Source organism: Bufo gargarizans, chromosome 2, assembly GCF_014858855.1.
Source record: "Bufo gargarizans isolate SCDJY-AF-19 chromosome 2, ASM1485885v1, whole genome shotgun sequence".
Taxonomy (NCBI): Eukaryota; Metazoa; Chordata; class Amphibia; order Anura; family Bufonidae; genus Bufo; species Bufo gargarizans.
Window position 1 is genome coordinate 502,963,978 of NC_058081.1, and position 17,078 is coordinate 502,981,055.

General features: G+C 40.4%; 1 protein-coding gene across 4 annotated transcripts in view; it reads right to left on the bottom strand.

Moving 5' to 3' along the window:
* EBF1 (EBF transcription factor 1) overlaps window positions 1-17,078 on the bottom strand; it is a 333,883-nt gene that overhangs the window by 54,017 nt on the left and 262,788 nt on the right. For 2 of the 4 annotated variants that reach the window (XM_044281258.1, XM_044281256.1), the window contains exons 9-10: window positions 7,856-7,986; window positions 2,910-3,036 (exon numbers count right to left, since the gene is read on the bottom strand). In XM_044281258.1, the coding sequence (XP_044137193.1) occupies window positions 2,910-3,036; window positions 7,856-7,986 (258 nt within the window). Of the gene's footprint in view, window positions 1-2,909; window positions 3,037-7,855; window positions 7,990-17,078 lie in introns of all 4 variants that reach the window. The other 2 variants (XM_044281257.1, XM_044281255.1) reach the window with 1 other exon arrangement.

Below are 17,078 nucleotides of genomic sequence, written 5' to 3' on the forward strand. Positions count from 1 at the left end.
CCGTTCAGGATGCATCAGGATATCTTCAGTTCAGTCTTTTTGACTGATCAGTCTTTTCAGAAAACCGTAGCATGTTTTTATTTTTACCTCCGGCCAAAAATCCTGAACACTTTGACTGAACGCCGGATCCGGCCTTTTTCCCATTGACTTGCATTAACGCCGGCTCCGGCGCCGTGTGTTCCATCAAACCGGATCCGGCTTTTGCATGTTAAACCCCAAAAATGTAAGAAAAAAGTTAAAGTCCATAAATGGCGGATCCGTTTTTTTTCGATGCATTTTTTTATTGTGATCAAAATCCTAATCAGGATTCAAATGTAATCCGTTTCCACACGTTTTTCCGGATCTGGCGGGCAGTTCCGGTTTCGGAATTGAACGCCGGATTCAAACAACGCTAGTGTGAAAAGAGCCTTAGAAGTTTTGTCTCCATAACAGCACTTTGCATTCCTAAGCCTGTGAAGTCCAAGGCATTTTACAGAGCAGCGTCAGTACCCTTCTAAACTTTGGAAGATGCCAAGAACCACTAGGTTTTGGAGGTCCCATGGAGATAAGGGTATATATGCTCTATGCTTGAAAAGCAGAGAGTGGGGTATACTCAGACTCACATACACTTAAAGCTGGCTTTGTGCACAGCAGCATAGGTTCAGCTAGCTTCTTATTGTGTCCTCAAAAATCAGGGAAACCTGTCTTGTGTAGTATGGTTACTCAATGGTTCACTTGCTGACGTGCTGCCTTCGATCATCAAGGCCAGAATACCAGTTGGACCAGGATAAGGTGACTGTATAGTTTGTACCTTACTGTACCAGCAGAAGGCAGAAGAAGAATGACACCTATAATTTCATTGGTTTCAACTAGCTGTTGTACAGTTGGTCACATAGTTCGAAATTCTTAAACAAGCACCAAATGTGTATTTAACTGGTGCCAACCATCAATTATTCATTGACCCTTGTGAAAGGCCAGGTCTCCTCTGGAGTGATGGACACATATTCCAGGGGGCTTCATCCACTGGGAAATCGCTGTTAGGATGTCAGTTGTATAATTACCCCTATGTCAAGTCAGAGAGGATGAAAAAGGAGCCGTCCTGTCACAGTGGGAAGGTGACAGTGAGTTTGGCCATGGCTGCTTCGGATCTGTTTCCTATTTCTTGGTCAGAGGCTGCGATCCTTCCTTCCACCCCCCTCTCCACCTCCTTCTGAGCGCTGCGGTGTCCATGTAACGAGACCATGGAGCCAAGAGCTAATGAGAAGATGAACGTGTGCTTCTGTCCTCTGGATCAATACACACAGCAGCACGCACCAGACACCCCCCCACCACCACTACCTTCCACTGCTTCATTTTTCTTCTTCCTACAGATGAGTCGTGTTATTATTTTCACGGGGTCGATATCCCTACAACCTTTTTTTTATTATTTTATCCGCTGCTCTATAAATTTTCTGATTACTTTAAAGAGTGGGACTCAGGTCAAGGCTCTAATTCATGTGGAATAACACTAGAACCTAAGCCCAATACAAAAAAAAAAGAGTGAAAGGTATTAACCCTTTAATTGCCATTGGGAAAATATATAGATAACAAATACTTGAGTTCTATGTTTGAAAAGTTGATTGACAGTAAGGAAACTGATATGAGTTATGCTGAATATTACCAGAAAAGCATCAACCAATGAAAATCTAGCTGATTATTATGGAGCCATTTTGCACTTGGTTACTGTAGTCTATTGCAAACATTTATGTAAATATTTAAGGGATATTTGAGTTTTTGTAATAAAAGTGAAATAAATTTTCCAAATATCCTATGTTTAAATTTATCAGTAGGATCCATGATCGTTTACTTCTAGTGGATACAAATCTGTCCTGTTCATGTGATAGTCACATTAGCTTTTTACAGAGGCGTTACCTAAAGCTCCTTGGCCCCACATACCGTGCATAATTTATGATACTGGTGTCTTCCTATGCTTTTGGGACCCTTTAGACCCCAGGGCCCATTGTACTGATAACTGAAGACAATTGCTCCACTTTTTGCCGCTTGTAGTTTTTGTAAATGAGTCACAATGTGCACTTTTAACCTGTCTACAATATTTTATAACTGATCCCAAGACAAGGCTCTCCCATCAATGACTTTATAGCACTTTTACCCTTAGATGGTACCAAAGCAGTCCACTCACAGTCCTTGAACAGTCGCAAAAAAATGCTCTCAGCAAACACTATTCCCAATGTAGTACTCCATATTAAAGGATCATCCCCAATTTATTGTTCTAAGCCAAGATTGGCCTGTATCTGCAAGTCAAAATATAGGTACAGTAATGCCTATAAAGTGTACAATTTGACAGTACTGCAACATTTGGTGTTCGGTGATATAACTATAGCCCCAATAGCAATGAATGCTATGATTTCATCTAACTATTGTCAAGGCAGTGAAGTGGTTTGGGAGAGACAATTCGATGACTTTGGAGTCTCATCGCAGTCTCCTAGACACTTCCTGGCAATGGGTTTATTCTCTCTCCAGAGTCTTCTGTCTCTTAGATGATGAATGAAGTTTCTGCATTGGGCTGTTATTGGCTTTGTGTTTGTCGATATGTTTGTGTTGGCCTCCGCTCCCTATGACTGATCTCTATTTCATGGCTGATCAGTTATTAAGAAGTAACAGCCAGTGGCAGACGGAGGTAGTTACAGATCAAGTGCCGGCTAACAGGTCTATCTACAGATAGGCTCTATACATTATAGACATATACTTATAGTGACTACTTTGTGGGCTGCTATTCATTTGCTAGAAACAAGTAGTGGGACGCAGAGCACAAGGCAATATTATCGGATCCTACTGCATTGAATTTTTCATTCTAGTGAATACTGGCAAATATCAGAACCATTTTTGTCCCATGACAGATATAAGACAAGCATTATGTGCATGAAGCCTACCTGTGTAGATGAATCTCCCAGGTGTTCCTTTGCAGAACTGCTTGGATTTGTAGGATAATGTCACTTCCACCACTCCTGGGATATGTCGGGGAGGGGTCTGCACGCGGATGGCGTGGGGTGTGATTAACTGAAGAAACAAAGCAAATTACAATAAGCCAATGAAGGGATAGTTGTATATTTCCAGTTCTCCGTAACATCTCTGTGACACATCCTTATAAACAAAGGCACAAAAGATGCAATTAAGTTGTCAGTGTTTCTATGTAACACGTGGAAGACAATGACAATATACCTCACGCACAAAAGTGTTACTGAGCCAATAAGCATTAATGGCGTTCTAACTTTAACTGAAATCTAAAAGTTGAATGTTTGGCAATAACATAGATTGTTCAAGTATGTGTGGCCAGAGTCAAATGTCTGCTCTTTAAGTGACTGTCCATCTTTTAGCACAATGTTGTTTTTTGGTTACAATATTATGTGCTGATTAATTTTATAATTAATCTTTATAATGGTTGGAGCTCCAGTTATCTGATACAGATCTCCAAAGCCACTGCATAGACATAGGATTAAATGATCAAATTCTAGCTGCCTGCAGCCACCACTAGGGGGAGCGGAGGTCATTACTGCATACAATTATTATGAAGTTCACTGTATACCAATATAGAGAGACTGCACCCCTAGTGGTGACAACAGAAACCCAGAATTGTATCATTTAAAAGGTTATTCCTATCTTGGCTGAGATTGGAATAACTGCAGTAAGCACCAGCTGGGGGTAGGAGAAGTAATGAAAACGGCAAAACAGCTTCCATAACTTTAATAGCAGTGAATGGGAGCTAAGTTAACAGCGTAACACAGTAAACTGCGCTGTTTGCCTATCTCTAATTCACTACTATGACAGTTAAGGAAACAATAGAGCGATGGCAGAGATGCGTATGTAAATACGGATAACCTGTCACTTACTGTGGTTATTGCCATCTTGGCCATGAAAATCTGAGATTGGAATACCCCCTAATCCTATGGAAGGGATTTATCAGGAGTAGAATGGTGGAGCTCCAACCCCTATACATTTAAGGGGTTGTCTCACTGCAGCAAGTGGCATTTATCATGTAGAGAAAGTTAATACTAATGTATTGTGATTGCCCATATTGCTTCCTTTGCTGGCTTAGTTCATTTTTCCATCACATTATACACTGCTCATTTCCATGGTTATGACCACCCTGCAATCCATCAGTGCTGGTCGTGCTTTCACAATTTAGAAAAAAGCGCCTGGCCACTCTGGTGGCGGGACTGTGGGAGCTCACATAGGCTAGTGTGCCACCGCTGCTGGATTTCAGGGCGGTCGTACCCATGGAAATGAGCAGTGTATAATGTGATGGAAAAATGAATCCAGCTAGTAAAGAAGGCAATATGTACAATCACAAAACATTGGTAAGTGCCTTGTATTAACTTCCTCTACATGATAAATGATATTTGCTGAAGTGAGACAACCCCTTAATCAGCATAAAATTTGTGTTGAGAGTTAAAGCCAATCATTATCCCTAAAAGCCTTATAGGTAGGCCACTGACCAACTTCAATGTAATCTCTTAAGAGATAGAGAAGTAGTAATTCTTTATGAATCGCAAATGACAGTTTTTAGAAGTTCACCCAGAATATATAAGACCCCTAACTGACAGCAATTCAATTGATTGGATAATTGTTTGTGGAACTGGTTTGGGCTTCCAATGAAGTCTGAAAAATTGCTTGAAATGTGGTTGGGATCAAGTAGATTCCAACATACTTAGTCTTTGGCTCTAGCTTTGACTGTGGAACTGGAATTTATATATTCTACTATTAATTTCACTATTCTTCTCAAATGTGACATCAGGCCATACCAATAACGTCTGCCAATTCCATAACTTGGTGCAAATACATCTAGCAGTCATCTAAGTATTCCTTAAGGTGGCCCAACCCAATATGAACGCTAGCCAAACCCACTGGTTTCTGTGGGATTGGATAACCATCTAAGGTGTATTGGGGTCTCCCCTGATGGCAGATGATGGGGGAAAGAAGAGTCTGACATTATTTCAACATGCACAATCCTTTTGTTCTCAAAGGACATAAGCTGCTGCCAGAGATCAGCTGAACCAAGTATTCATATTTATGAGGCTTTGGAAGGAATAGCTTTGGCTAAAAAATATGTTGGCCAACAATCATCTAAGGTATATGTCCAACCTTATTCACAAATGAGTGACCAGACTTGATATTATCTTGGCATTACAGTGCATTAGTTGAGGAACTGGATTGTGTACAGTTACTGCAGTTTGGGTGTGTGGTTAAAAAAAGCATACAATGACAACCCATGAAGTTAGTCATGGTCATCTTCTAACCCAACAATATACTGCCATGATTAGATGGTATCAATGGCTGTTATTATGCAATTTGCTACAGTTGTCACAAACTAGCTAAGGACAAAGGGCCTAATTTTGTCCCATGCGGCAGAATATCTTAGCACCATGTGTGTAAATCTTCATTTAAAGCTGTATAAAACATGATTATTGTTGTCCTTTTAGAGAACAGTAAAAAGTGCCAGCTAATAAAAAAAATACATTGTGAAATCTAACAGCATGAGGGACAAAGTGTGAGAATAGCACAGAGACGAATCTCATGTTTCACAGCAAAGAACAAGCTGGCAGCAAGGATTGCAACCACATGTGAAACAGGATAGGTAGGGGGTCAGCAGAAGCCAAGAAAACCCAAATGTATCAATTAGCCCACATCTCTAGCTCTTCTTGGCCCTAAAACATCAGGAATTCAGTGCTCTGAATCTCATTAGTTGCGTCCTTTTTTTTTGTAATAAATGTATCGGAGCCGCGACCCCAACACGTGTAATGTGTCAGATAACAATGGCGCCAGACACGGCTCTCAAATCCCAGGAATTGTAAGGAGTTTCCTTGTTAGGAGGCTTTTTATGGTGTAAAGCTCTCTATAATATAGGATTTTTGCACTTTGCCTCCCAGTTATATCAGAACTGCTCCCTCGCTGTCATCACACGTCTCGCACAGAGCTGGGTATTGTCCTGCCGGGTGGGGATTTCTGAATGGAATCCTGACAAAGATTTCACACTGACTATGAACACAAGGCGATTCCCTCTATTCTACAGGACAAGACAATGATTAACTGCACCATTCTTATACAATGTCGATGTCATTCTCCAACCCTTTCTTTTTCTTACTTTAAAAATAATATTCTAAAGGGACAATGGCGTAAAGTAAACGTTTTATCTTGTATTGCTCAATATTAACTTGTATATAACTTTTTCTCCTCTTCTACTTCCCACTGCCAAGAACTATTTAAACCCATAATGCTTTGGAAGGGGCTGGACGTGTTGATAGGCTCTGAAAATACACCATTGGGCACACATTGAGAGGTAGACATCAGTATAATTAGATGTGGTGGTCAATGATGCCTATAGACATGGAGCACGTGCCCTTGGTGCCAGGTGAAAGCAATGTCTCTGGTGATGGGGTATCTAAATACAGTAGAAGGATCTCAGTCACCTTCCGTTCAGCTACCCACCATAGTGAAGGCTAAAGAAAACTTTCTACCCTTCTAATCCTAGAAACTAGTGGAGATATCAGCTAAGAGACCCTGGTAAGTTGCACCACCTATTAAGGGTTGTCTCATCAAGACAACTCTTGTCCATATGGAGATTTCATAGTGGGTAACCTGCTTGGTACCCTCAGGGTTAGAAGGTAGAGCCATTTAGCAAGAACGACTCCCACTGTGGTGGAGCCATTAAGGTAATACCTGGATTGGCATTTATTTAAATTGGAACCTCATAGTACTACATTTACCTAGGGAGGTTCCAGCAGATGCTGGAGAGGCTGTATTTAGAAAAGGAGTTTTCATGGTGAGACATTCTCTATAATTCCATGTGTGAACATTGCCATATTAACTATACCTTTTCCATGTATTGCATATTTACTAACAGTTCTAATTTTCTCAGAAAGGGATAACACTTTTCAGTTTGCTAAATGTTATTAAAACGTATTCTTTATAGCTTTTTAAGAATTTTTATAGACATTATATAGACATCACTCGTAATTCAGGACTTAAAGGGGTTCTCTGGGAATAAAGAAAATGAAAATATTTAAGTATTACTTTATGATAAATATATTCCCAAATACCTTTCATTCGTTATAATGGCTCGTTTTGTTTGGGGAGCAGTCATTAGGAGAAATAAAATGGCCGCCGTCCTATTAGTGCACACAAAATCTGTTCTTTTCATACAGGAAGAGAAGTTACTTCACAACACTGTGGTAAACATCTGCCTCATCCTACTCTCTGCTCTATTTGTCAGGGATTATGATCCTAAATACAGGTGAATCTCTGTGGGAATGGAGATGATGAGGAGACATGAGAGGAGAGTGAGGTGTGGCTGATGAGCAGCAGCACTTGTATGCAGTCTCCATTACCACAGTCTGTCCTGTCCATCCTCTCTGTACTAAATTCCCCAGATATTCGGCTAAAGTTCTTATCCGCTGTATTCAGGATCATAATCCCTCACCAGTAGGGCAGAGAGGAGGATAAGGCAGCTCTTTACCTCAGTGTTGTGAAGTAACTTGTCCTGCTGTGTGATTAGGACAGGTTTTGTGTGAACTAATAGTATGGCGGCCAATTTGTTTCCCCTGATGATTGCTCCCCAGACAAAAAGAGCCATTATAAATAATGAAAGGTTTTTGGAAATATATTTATTATAAAGTAATATTTAAGTATTTTTATTTTCTTAATTTCCGGAGAACCCCTTTAACACAACCTACTGTAGCGATTTGTGTGGACTATACTGTAAAACTACATTGTATTACTTGTATATTTCCATGGCACTGTTGCTTTAGAGAATCTCATGGCTCGGTTTATACGCTTGCCCTTCCCACAAGTAATTTCCCATTAACTCTTAAGAAACACCTACCTCACTCCAGACCAGCATGGTGCCAAATATAACCTGTAAGCCATCAAAGAAATTGTCTCCTATGACGATAACCGTGGCACCTCCAGTCGTCCATCCTTCGCTTGGACTGATTGCTTTGATACATGGTGTAGCTGCTTTTCAAAAGACAAATAATGAGGGAAAAGAGACAATGCATTATTATACTGACCACTCAATACTTTTTATAGTAAGACATTAGCATTTACATTTAAAAAAAACACAATTCACTATAAGTGACCTGTGGAACATAGGGGGTCATTTATCATGCTGAAATATGCCTATATTAGGAGTATTTCGGGAGCAGATAGAAGCGCAATGGTTAGTTGCGCCGCTATCTGCGTCTTCGCCCCGCTCACGCCAGGTCTAAAATTGTGTTTTGAATCAAAGTAAGACCACAGCACTGATCCACTAATGGCTTTTGTGGGTGCACGTCCCAAGTTGACTCCTTCCACCACAGAAATCTATATATATCGTTCCTATTGAGTTTGAGACAGCACGCCAAAGGAGTGATATTCAAAAGTTCAATTTTTATATACATCTTCAAGTTTATTAAACTACAACAGAGGTACCCCTTTAAAGGTATTTCTGGGTTTTTAATACTACTGACCTATCCTCAAGATTGTCATCAATATCAAATTAGCTGTTTGAGGAGGCTGCAACATTTTGGTGAAGGCCTCGGCTTCCTCACAGTTTACCAAGCACAGCGCCGTTCTTTGGAGAGTGGCTGTGCTTGGTATGGCAGCCCAGGTACATTCACTTGAATGGTACTGAGCTATGCTAGGTCATGTGACCGATGAATGTGACATCACTGGCCTAGGAGGAGGCAGCAGTACTCACTGGAGTGCTGCGGTCTCTTCTAACACCTGATAATTGGGGTTCCCCCAACGATCAGATATTTTATGAGATGGATATTATTATCCATCTCATAAAACCCCTTTAAACCGGTAAAATACAAGCTGCACTGTGGCCAGTTTTTCTGATAGTCAGTTTTGATGAACGAGACCTAGAGTAATGTGTGTTTTTGGCTTGTAATATTGAATTACCCAGGTGACAATATGGGAAAATAACTCGTTTTCTAGGACTAAATTTTACACCATTGTTTTCGCCTGAGCTCTGCAGATCCAGAAGGAGCTTCTAATGATGTGTCACTTGGGCCCAGCGAGGCACAGTAATAAATAATTCTCCGGTAGTCGCGGGATAAACGTGCTGGCGCAATTTTTTTTGTTAAAACATCAGAGGAGAACCCCCTCCTCTTCAATCTATGACAAAAACATGATTACAGCCACAATTTAGCATAATAGTCCTGAATAGCTGATAGTGTATTGGAGAGTTAAAATGGAAATTATCAAGTAGCTCCTCTTTGTTAAAATAATGATCACTTCACAAATAAAAGCTTTTATCCCAAATGTACCGTGCAGCCGGAAAATGCAAATTTTAGCCGTGATGGCTGGCGCCGTTTATTAAATTTTACCATGCCCTGTCTGTTTAAGAAACCTTCAGTGCAATGGCTTATGAAAGCCATGTAAATGTCATTTTGTCTCTCCTGCAGCTGATCTGGCGTGTTAGCGTTCCTACAAGGCATCATCAAAGGGCACGAGCCCTGGGATTTGTTAGGCAAATACCGACAAGGGCTAAAAAATCTAACAGATTAAGTGGTTTACATTTCATTTATGGGATGTGAACTTTGTCTAGGGGACATGTAATATTTACTGGAAACGACGCACACATCCAGACTGCAATGATAGGCGAATTAAAAGGGGCTTACATGGTGGTAAAGCTGCAGAGTGCGCAAATACAAATATAACAAACAGCACCATTCATTTCATTCAGCACAAGTAGGACTTAGTAGGTGCCAGTTTAACAGATCAATTCACTTAGGCTAGTTGCACATTTGCGTCAGAGATCCGACAGTCTGTTCCGGCAGGGAACACCCTGCTGGACCTCTGCGCACTCCGGTTTGCAAGGCTCTGTCCGGCCCCATTCACTATAATGGCAGAGATCCGGCCACATTCCAGCAGATATACGCACAGCCGTTTTTTTACAGCCGATTCTCGGGATATATGCCGGATCAGACTGATGGATCTCTGACGCTAGTCTGCAGATAACCTTAGCAGTTACACTAATGCTACTATTGTTTTACAGAGGACCTTTCCACTCTCCTGACATGTCTGGTTTAGTAGATACATGATGAAACAATGCTGGTGCATCATTTCTTAGGACTCTGCATTGTACCTTTCCTCTGCTTCCAAATAGAAGAAAAATCCAGTAACAAATCTTTACACGCTTTAGATATATAAAGCCATAGTCAGTACTAAGGATTCATATATCTGAAATGCGTAAGCAGCTGTTGCAATTTGGGACAGTGTACAGACTTTTTAATTGTAGAAATAAAGAATTTTACTGAAGCTTCTATCTATCTATCTATCTGCGTGTCAGTTACTTATCTATTCCCACTCATATCTATCTAACTCATATCTATCTATCTATCTATCTATCTACTTGTCTATTGCCTATCTATCTATCTATCTACTTGTCTATTGCCTATCTATCTATCTATCTATCTATCTATCTACCTATCTATCTGCGTGTCAGTTACTTATCTATTATCTAACTAACTAACCCACTCATATCTATCTAACTCATATCTATCTATCTATCTATCTATCTACTTGTCTATTGCCTATCTATCTATCTATCTACTTGTCTATTGCCTATCTATCTATCTATCTATCTATCTACCTATCTATCTGCGTGTCAGTTACTTATCTATTATCTAACTAACTAACCCACTCATATCTATCTAACTCATATCTATCTATCTATCTATCTATCTATCTACTTGTCTATTGCCTATCTATCTATCTATCTATCTATCTATCTATCTATCTATCTATATACCTATCTATCTGCGTGTCAGTTACTTATCTATTATCTAACTAACTAACCCACTCATATCTATCTAACTCATATCTATCTATCTATCTATCTATCTATCTATCTATCTATCTATCTATCATGAATTCTATTAATCTATGGATCTAATTAAACCCAACTAATAAGATAAACATGTTACCAAAGCTGTAGTTGTAATTGGACATGTGGAGGGAAAAATTGGCTTAGTTGCCCATAACAACCAATCAGATTTCACCTTTAACTTTAGAAAGGAGCTCTGAAAAATGAAAGGTGGAATTGGATTGGTTGCTATGGGCAATTACGGCTACTTTCACATTAGCGTTTCTATTTTCTGGTATTGAGATCCATCATAAGGTCTCAATACCAGAAAAAAACGCTTCAGTTTTGTCCCCATTCATTGTCAATGGGGACAAAACGTAACTGAACAGAACGGAATGCTCCAAAATGCATTCCGTTACGTTCTCATACCAGAGAGCAAACAGTAGCATGGTGCGGTTTGCTTTCCGTCATGGGATGCGGAGCAAGACGGATCCGTCATGACCCACAATGCAAGTCAATGGGGACGTATCCGTTTTCTCTGACACAATAGAAAACGGACCCGTCCCCTATTGATTTTCAATGGTGTTCATGACGGATCCATCTTGGCTATGTGAAAGATAATACAACCGGATTAGTTCATAACGGATGCAGATGGTTGTATTATCAGTAACGGAAGCGTTTTTGCTGAGCCCTGCCGGATCTAGCAAGAAAGCTAGTGTGAAAGTAGCCTAAGACAGTTTTCCTTTACAACAGTTTTAATAAATCTACTGTAACGCCTGTAGGTAGGGACAGGCCTAACCTAGAACCCAGCCCGCTTTCCCTACCTACTTGCAAGCCCTACGTAGCAAGACTGCAACTGGTCAACAGTCCCTATGCTACTTACGTGCAGAGCCAGACAAACACCAAGAGACAAAACACAAAAACAGGATTGTGCATAAACAGGATAAGCAATGCAGTACCAAATGAGAGACAGAAAATGGTCAGAAGACAAGCCAAGATCAGAACCAGACGGACAACCCAGTACCAAACAAGAGACACAGAGTGGTCAGAAGACAAGCCGGGTTTGGAGGCTTGAGCAATCCAATACGCACAAGAACCAGTAACACAGCTAGTGAGTCAAAGAATATCACTGGCACTGGTTCATGGCCAGGAAGGGGTATAAATAGAGCACCGAGTCCCAGCATCATGACTTAGAGTTTAGGCATTTTGGATATCAAAATTTTTTTATTTGTGGGAAGATAAGCCACTGCAAGACACCTCTTTCTCCCCTTTCCTATTCACAATACATGCAGAGCATTAGAGCATTATTGAGATTTGAGAGGAGAGAGATTATTAGATATTTTGGTTTATCAGGCAGTCTTCGAAATACAAAATAAAATATTACCATAAAATACATATATTTATTTCTGTTAAAAATATTTTATTAAAAATAGCAAGAAAAAAAACAGCAACCCAACAAACTTTACTTTTTATGTGTGACATGCAGTCTTTTTTATGGTCATATTTTCAGGCAACTCCATAAAACCGCCTCCACCTTGTACTTCTGAAGGATGCAGTTATTGCCATGAGATTATGTATTCCAGCGCTGATTCTCGGCACAGATAAAAATTTTAAAACTTCGCTATCAGTATCAGAATTTCAAACAGAGAAACTGTTATCTGAGAAGTGCCATGTGTAATTGGATGTACCCAGTCCAATGACTGGTACTGGCAACTAGAGATGGCCTTGCGGTTCGCCCGGCGGTCGTTTTGCGGCGAACTTTGCGCGTTCGCAAGTCACCAAACATGCGAACATATGGTGATGTCCGCCGGCGCCATATTCTTTTGCATTGCGCCAAACTTTGACCCATGACATACACATCAGGTGGGACAGGACAGACGATTGAGACATTTCAGCGCATGTACACACCGCCACCCTATAACTGAACCCAATCTGTAGGGAGAAGTTGCTTTGTGGAGCAGAGATAGACTGTTAGGGACACCAAACGCTAGCTAATAGGGCCACAAAAGTCCTTTTAAGGACTGGTATAGGTGTGCTATCGATAGGTGTGTTATACTGAGGGGTGTGATATACTAATAATATACTTTCTAACATGGAAAGTATATTATAGTGCATTTGTATTGCGCAGCAGTTGTGTGCGGTTCTGCTGCGATACCGCAGGTATATAGAGGGACAAGCGCTATTGGAACAACTATTTGCAACTGGTGTTATATACCTTTTGCCCCCCAAAAAACTAATTGAGGGGTGTGATATACTGTATATATAATGTACTTTCTAACATAGAAAGTATATAGTGCATTTCTATTGTGCAGTAGTTGTGTGCGGTTCTGCTGCGATACCGCAGGTATATAGAGGGACAAGCGCTATTGGAACAACTATTTGCAACAGGTGTGATATACCTGTTGCCCCCCAAAAAAACTGAATGAAGGGTGCAATATACCTGCTTCCACAAAATACTGATTAAGGAGTTTGATATACCTACTTCCACAAAATACTGATTTAGGGGTGCGATATACCTGCTTCCATCAAATATTGATTGAGGCCTGCAATATACCTGCTTCCACAAAATACTGATTGAGGGGTGCGATATATCTGCTTCCACCAAATATTGATTAAGGGGTTCTATATACCTGCTTTCACAAAATACAGATCGAGGGGTGTGATATACCTGCTTCCACAAAATACTGATTAAGGGGTTTTTATATACCTGCTTCCACAAAATACTAATTGAGGGGTGCGATATACCTGCGTCCACCAAATATTGATTAAAGGGTTCTATATACCTGTTTAAACAAAATACTGATTGAGCGGTGCGATATACCTGCTTCCACAAAATACTGATTAAGGGGTTTGATATAGCTGCTTCCACCAAATACAGATTAAGGGGTGCAATATACCTGCTTCCACCAAATATTGATTAAGGGGTTCTATATACCTGCCTCCACAAAATACTTATTGAGGGGTGCAATATACCTGCTGCCACCAAATATTGATTGAGGCCTGCAATATACCTGCTTCCACAAAATACTGATTGATGGGTGCGCTATACCTGCTTCCACCAAATATTGATTAAGTGGTTCTATATACATGCTTTCACATAATACAGATTGAGGGGCACGATATACCTACTTCCACAAAATATTGATTAAGGAGTTCTATATACCTGCTTCCACAAAATACTGATTAAGGGGATTGATATACCTGCTTCCACGAAATATTGATTAAGGGTTTCTATATACCTGTTTCCTCAAAATACTAATTGAGGGGTGCGATATACCTACTTCCACAAAATACTGATTAAGGGTTTTCATATACCTGCTTCCACAAAATACAGATTGAAAAGTGGCATAAATCTGCTTCCACCAAATACTGATTAAGGGGTTTGATATACCTGCTTCCACAAAATGCAGATTGAGGGGTGCGATATACCTGCTTCCACCAAATATTGATTATGTTTTTTTTTATACCTGCTACCACAAAATACTGATTAAGGAGATTGATATACCTGCCGCGAACATACGTCCATCACTACTGCAAACCCCACACATTTATAAGAGAAAAAGGTCTGCCAGAAATATAACCCTAGTTCTGCTGCTCAATTTTACTTTATATACAGTCCTGATCAAAAGTTTAAGACCACTTGAAAAATGACAAAAAATCATATTTAGCATGGCTGGATCTTAACAAGGTTCCAAGTGGAGCTTCAACATGCAACAAGAAGAAATGGGAGTGAGACAAAACATTTTTTGAGCATTCAATTTAATGAAAACAACGAATAAACTGAAACAGGCTGTTTTTCAGCTGATCAAAAGTTTAGGACCACACCTCCCAAAAAAAACTAACCCCCCCCCCAAAACAGAAATCCAACTTCCAAACATGAACTCAGTAATGAGTAGCTCCGCCGTTATTGTGGATCACTTCAAAAATTTGTTTCGGCATGCTTGATGCAAGCGTTTCCATGAGGTGAGTGGGAACATTTCTCCAAGTGGTGAAGACGGCCGCACGAAGGCCATCTACTGTCTGGAACTTTTGTCCATTTTTGTTTACTTCCCTTGCCATCCATCCCCAAAGGTTCTCAATTGGATTTAGATCAGGGGAACACGCAGGATGGGCCAAAAGAGTGATGTTATTCTCCTGGAAGAAGTCCCTTGTCCTGCGGGCATTGTGTACTGTAGCGTTGTCCTGTTGAAAAACCCAGTAGTTACCACACAGACGAGGGCCCTCAGTCATGAGGAATGCTCTCTGCAACATCTGGACATAGCCAGTGTCTGTTTGACGCCTCTGCGCTTCCTGAAGCTCCATTGTTCCACTGAAGGAAAAAGCACCCCAGACCATTATGGCGCCCCCGCCACTGTGGCGAGTAGAAAACATCTCAGGTGGGATCTGCTTGTCATGCCAGTAACGTTGGAAACCATCAGGACCATCAAGGTTACATTTTTTCTCATCAGAGAATGTTTGGTGCTCTCTTGCAAAATCCAAACGCCGCAGTTCTGTGGCGTTCAAGGAGACGAGGTCTTTGAAGACGTTTTTTGTTTTTGAAGCCCTTCAGTCTCAGATGCCGTCTGATGGTTATGGGGCTGCAGTCAGCACCAGTAAGGGCCTTAAGTGTCTTGAAGGACAGCCAATTGGATCCTCCGGCTCAGTGCTGGTGAAATCTTTTTTGGGTCTTCCACTTGACTTTTTTTGTTCCATAACCTTCAGGATCATTTAAGAAATTCCAAATGTCTTACTGCATCCCACCTCAGCAGCGATGGCATACTGTTAGAGACCCTGCTTATGCAGTTCAACAACCCGACCACGTTCAAAAAGGGAGAGTTTTTTTGCCTTTGCCATCACAACGTGTGACTACCTGACAGAAAATTACAATGAATCCACATCTTTGCACAGATTTGGCCTTTTAAAGGCATGTTGTCCTAAACTTTTGATCAGCGGAAAAACAGCCTGTTTCAGTTTAATCGTTGTTTTCATTAAATTGAATGCTCAAAAAATGTTTTGCCTCACTCTCATTTCTTCTTGAGATCCAACAATGTAAAATATGATTTTTTTTGCCATTTTTCAAGTGGTCTTAAACTTTTGCTCAGGACTGTAGTAAAAGTCCAGAAATCCTACATCTGATCAGACAAAAATTCTCCTAATACACAGAACTGCATAATAATCCGTGCAAGAGAAGACACAGAAACAATCAGAATTTCTGGATTATTGGATTCTGTTGTGATGGTGAACTCACTAAAACAGTTCAAGAGGGAACTGGATATATTTCTTGAATATAATATTAAAGCTATAGATTCAAGAATTCTGGAGATGGGTCCAGGGAGTTAGGCCGTATTTTGAGTCTGTGTCCTATCTGCATTTTTTGTTGATCACACATGGACCCATTTATTTTTACTTGCAAAAAAAGTGTCTTGGCTGCATCCTTGCGGCCGAGCTGTAAATTATATAACCTGTCCTATTCTTGTCCGAATAGACTTTTTTACAGTGGGTCCCGCGAAAATTGTGGGATGCACACGGACAGCATCCGGAATTTGCAGACCGCAAAACGGATATGGTCATGTGCAGGCTCCTTATCCTGATCGACAAATTTGGAGTCGGGAAGCAGTTTTTCCTTTAACATGAGGCAATTGGCAGCTAACCTCGTAGCAGCTTTTGCCTTCCTCTGGATCAACAAAGTAAGATTATAGGTTGGACACTGCATTAATCTGCACATTGTTATGCAAAATACACAGCAGGAAGATATTTTTCACACGTATCAGGCTTCAATAATGAAGCGAAAAAAGTATTTAAAAAACCATAAAGAGCCAGCCCTGCACACACCTGTTCATGGTAACACAGGGCAGCAACGTCTGGAGCTCAGGGCACCGTGGCATCTGATTAGTAGCCGGAGACGCATCGTACCCTGAGCGGAAGATTTAAAACTGTTTAAACGGCTGAAGGCTAAATTTAGAATGAAGGATCCTGTCTGTTTCCTTTTTCTATCTTGTTTGCTGCATGATTGCCTGAACACTACCGGCAGTGAAGGCAGATTCATTGCTAACATTTTCTTTCCTCATTCATTAAATAAGTCTTTCTACAAAAAAGTTGCGAAGCTCATTTAATGATCATATTAGGAAATTGCATAAAAAACAATTACATAATATTTTACAGGTAGGGGCAATCGTATCCTAATCCTGCTGGAATTTATGCTAAATGTATCAAATGTTGCATGATTTTTGATAAAATGTTGCATCTTTAAAGGGTTTATCCAACGCCTGTAATG